Source organism: Chiloscyllium plagiosum, chromosome 1 (genome assembly GCF_004010195.1).
Source record: "Chiloscyllium plagiosum isolate BGI_BamShark_2017 chromosome 1, ASM401019v2, whole genome shotgun sequence".
NCBI classification, from domain to species: Eukaryota; Metazoa; Chordata; class Chondrichthyes; order Orectolobiformes; family Hemiscylliidae; genus Chiloscyllium; species Chiloscyllium plagiosum.
In genome coordinates, this window is record NC_057710.1 from 120078847 (window position 1) to 120083617 (window position 4771).

The window sequence follows — 4771 nt, forward strand, 5'->3', positions numbered from 1 at the left end:
TGAAATCAATCTCAAGTTCTTTGGTCTAAAACAAGCCACACCATCCTCGCCAGCCCTTTCTCACTTATTCAAATGTACATGAATTATTATGTCATTATGTGTTTTAATTCCAACTGCTCAGCAAACTGAATGTGGGAGTCAATATTATTTGTTTGAATATTATGTCTCCCTGCTTTTGAGAAAAATAATCTACAAAGAAAGCCTACAGTCAGGTAAATTTGTTACGAATGCTCTAACATGAAGTTGCTGCTCTATTCACACAAGAAACAAAACACATTTGCTGACACACATCATCTTTATTGTCTGCAGCAGTAAGTGGTTTACAAGCTTTAATGTCATGATTTCTGTTTGAAAACACATCTCATCAAAACATTTGACTGTGAAAAGTACAGCAAGTTCCTTTTAATTTATTTCACATACCATATAACTGGCTGATTTGTGAGAAGCCATGCAGTGTGTTTCACATCACTGACTGGACAAAGACTCAGAATGGCTATGGAAAATTGCGGCCATAGCCAAGTGGTGAATGAACCCTGAAAAGTCCTCACCCTCTGATTTAACAAAAAAAGTTGACATTACAATCAAGAATGAGCAGTTATCCATACAGTAACATATTGTCAAGTGCAGCAAAGCTTAAAAAACTAAAACCCAGATCTGACAGAGGCTGAGAAATGAATATTCTTAATCTATGCCAGTGACTACTGTTCAGAAAGTTAGTATTATATACAGTGGTTTACACACAGCTCAGTACATTGAGAAGTCAGAATATGAAAAATGAATGTTTTAAAAAGGAATGAAAGCAAGTGTTAGAAAATCCTTTACCTCTAACTGAATCAATGCATTAGCTAAACCACACAAATAGAGCTCTGTGGGTGGAGCTGTGCACTTTTGCACTGTAAACTGCATTTCCAATACTACAATTAAAATCACATTATGCACGCAGGGACAGGTACACTCAGAAAAAGGGTGAGCTTGGATTATGTAGTGTACTTGCATGAATTTCCTTCATTCACGGAGAATACTTCAGTGGCAAACACATTCTAATTTTTCCACAGACCTCGGTCATCTGGAGTTGTATTTTCAATTAAATCCAACTGAGATATAAATAGTGGGTCCACTGAAGATGCTTGCTTTCTGCAATGGTCACCCATGCTAAATATACTTTAGTGATCATTAAGGTTTACCAGCTTTAAGATGGATGATTACCCACCAACTGAGGGTCATGTCTCGCATGCAATTGCCAAATACTTGGACAAAAATGCATATATATATATATTATATATAATATATATATAAATTGAAGCTTATAAACATTATTTGAAAGTGAATTATTGATAGTTTGAACTGTACTTCATGACATAAAAATTGAGCATCGCCCGAAGTTATTTTGAAAGAATCAGTCAATCGTCAACATGTACCATTCTAAAACTTTTCCCAAACTGCAGCTTTCTCTAATCCTGGTGGTCCCATGTCCTTCATCATGAATAATATTTAAAAAAAAAACAAAATCACAGAAGACTGCAATCACATTTTGTGATTAGAGCTTGCTTTCGTTCTTTCAAAAGTTATTTTCTTACAAAAATTAGTTTATTTTCCCTACACAACAAAGTTGAACCATAAGAGGTTAGCGTATGTACAGAAACTTACACATCAAAATTATAAATAGTAGTAATGCTCTGATGTTATTGGGGAGGCTAAAAAATGCTTTCTTTTGTTTTTAAAATAAGTTGCAAACAGAAATTTCTTGTTGTGCCATTCTCCTTTGAAGGGGTCTTCAAAAAGTATCTCTAACGTCATATTTGAAAAGATGCTCAAGATGCCTCAGGAGCATTTTTAAGTTTTGTGTTGTTGGAGACTTGCTGGTAATAAGCTCCCACAAGGACCATCTTGTGCCCAAACAATGCTAGCCATTGTTTCACTAATACATAGATGTTGATAGCAATTTAAAGATGTCATCTTCTTCTTGCAGAATCCCTCCTCAATCTTGTTCTCTGAGTGATTTACGATTAAAACCTGATTTTTTTGAAAAAAAAAACCCTTACAATTTCCTTTTAAAGTGAAGAGGTAAGTTTAGGTTGCGAAGTGTCAGGCTCTGGGTGAGTGGCAGGCGAGTGAGCTGTCCTTTGTGATACAAAGTCAGCAGGGAGGCTCTCTAACAAACATTTGAGCTGCTCCTCACCCAACTTGATCTTGTCATCCAGTTCTCGCTGCTCCATCAGCAGTGCTGCCTTCATCTTCACAAAGTGCTGGTAGTCTTGGAATTGCTCTTCTGTCAAGTAGTTCTCCAGGATATCTAGGACCACGCGTGCCCTACGATCCAGATTCTCCTTCAGTTCCTTTGCGTCCTCGTGCTGACTGGTCAGAAGTCTTCGCTTCTCATTCAACAGATTCTGCAATATCAAATGCACACCTTTAGTATTAACTCCAAGTTGCTTGAAGATGATTTTGTTTTGAGAAGGATTTAGGAAGCAGTTAGGCCTATCAAATCCTTTCATGTTACTTTTCTTGTTTACTTTTCTGCCCTCCCCTTTTCTTCCTGCAACATACATTCTTAGCTCACGACTTGGCCTTGAATAGTTCATTAATATGTACATTGCTGTGGTACCAGTAACTACAAGAGGACATCACAGTTAGTCCCAACATTATGTCTAACCAACAGCCATCTACTTCCAATGGGAACAGTACATTTGGTTGTCTTTCTGCACTGTAACTTAGGGAGATTGAATTTAGCTCTATTAAATATATCAGTGTCCCACATGAGACCAAGTAACTCAGGAATCTAAATTATGTTTTGTTATCCCCCATTTGTCTCAGTTATCTTCCCCCCACTACATTTTTCAATCATTTTCTCTTTCAAAAGAGCTCCCTACATCAGACTGATATTAACACTACTTAGAACCGAAAAATGATTCAAAGTGGAAACATTCCCTTCTGGCTCAATCATGGTTTTCAGCACGAATTCAATAGTGGACTTGCTCCTTGCTTCTCACTGACTTCACAGCTTGAATTTGCCATTTCAGCCACATGTGGATGTGTATCTAGGGTTGCTATTACTAAGCTAGATTGATAGGCAGAATTACTCAATAAACAGGAACACTAACCCCTCCACCAGTCTCTCTGTCATCTTTATTACCAACTGCACTGAAGTCTTTGCCTTGCAAGCTGTAGGATATAACTATGGTTCTAATGCTGTGTAAGACTAGTATGGTTTGTTTTGAATTTAAAAATGGAAGTCATTTTGAAATTTATACACCCTGGTGGGTTTATTCGAAAAACGTAATGAATCCTTGAATAAACTTGGAGATTACTGAACCTCAGTACTTAGGGAGACTTGGATTTGATTTTCGAAGCAACACTGAATTAGCAGTTCTCAGCCCGATTGCTGATCAGGGACAGTGGAGGGGAGGGTCTACAAACAGATTCAGCAAAGGAAACTGGAGAAAATAAAACTAGTCAGGGGTCTCATACCATATTAAGTCATGCCACAACAGGCTGAAAACTGGATTGCATTTACTTTGGCTAGGCATGCCCTCCCCAAAAGAGGTTCAGGGTGTGCTAACATTTAAGATTTAGGCTCACTTATGAGAAAAAGATAAACCAGGACTAATGTGTCAGTACCTTCAAAGCTGCAGCCAACTTTACATTGAGAATCACACATGGCACTTTGTAGTTAGCATGACCCAGTGTTGTAATACATACTGCACTTACTACCAGCCCATGAAACAAACCCTTCCCTTTTATTGAAGGTCCTAAGAGTCAATCTATTGACTACCCTGAACAGAAATATCTGTCATGTTTGCCCTTTTATTCCTTACAAATTATAGGAACTAACATGCCCTCTCTGTTGAGTGAATTTGGTGATTAATCAATCCAGAAACAAATTAAAAACAACAGATTACGTACACGTTCCTCAGTATTTGCATTTTCATCGAGAGTCTTCAGGACATTTTCCACTCGAGCTAAACGGCCGGACAGGGAAAGCAGCAAATTGACAACCTTATCCAAATCTCCAATGAACATCTTGTACTTCTCATACTCATTCGACTTGCACAGCCCTTTAATCATGGTCTCCACTTCTTCACCCAGAGCACTGTTCAATTTAATGTCAGCTGCTAGACTCTCCTTGGCTTTCCGTAGTGTCTGAAGTTTGCATGTTATGCTTTCAATTAGCTCAGACTACAAAGAAAGAAAGAAAAGGAACAGCAATACATTAGTGATAAAAATGTCAGAAACAACTAACCTTTGTTGAATGTTAAAGGCAGTAACTGATTCTGAGCACTTTTACTCATTAACTATTTGGTTTACTGTTCACCAGAGACACACTGAACAGCACTGGACTTTATAGAGTTATTGCCGATGGCTGCCAAGCAAATGAGTGGAGGCCACGTGCAGAAGCACAGGGATACTCTCCACCAATTCCTCTGGCAGCAAACTATGAATCATTGTTTGTTTTGACCAAAAACTGGCTTCATAAAGACCATAGTATTTCTCGGCTCTGACCTGCTCTTGGAGCAACTGTATTTACTGGTGAGTCCAGTTGAGTTTCTGATCATTCCCCAGGATGTTGATAGTGGGGGATTCAGTGATGATAATGGCATTGAGTGTCAAGGGCTGGTGGTCAGATTGTCTCTTATTGGAGATGGCCATTGCCTGGCATTTGTGTGGCGCAAAGTCAGATGCACCACAGACCATTATTATCTTGCAAATTTGTGCAAGTAGTCTTGATTCAACCAAGTAATGTTTGTGCACAGTGCTCACCACCACAACCACC

At 38.5% G+C, this 4771-nt stretch overlaps 1 protein-coding gene across 8 annotated transcripts in view; it reads right to left on the reverse strand.

The window, feature by feature from the left end:
- Nucleotides 1–281: 281 nt before the first annotated feature.
- shroom3 (shroom family member 3) overlaps nt 282–4771 on the reverse strand; it is a 442567-nt gene continuing 438077 nt past the window's right edge. For all 8 annotated transcript variants that reach the window (XM_043695357.1, XM_043695296.1, XM_043695305.1 and 5 more), the window contains 2 exons: nt 3904–4176; nt 282–2390 (listed from right to left, as the gene is read on the reverse strand). In XM_043695357.1, the coding sequence (XP_043551292.1) occupies nt 2052–2390; nt 3904–4176 (612 nt within the window). In that variant the 3' untranslated portion in view covers nt 282–2051. The remainder of the gene's footprint in view (nt 2391–3903; nt 4177–4771) is intronic.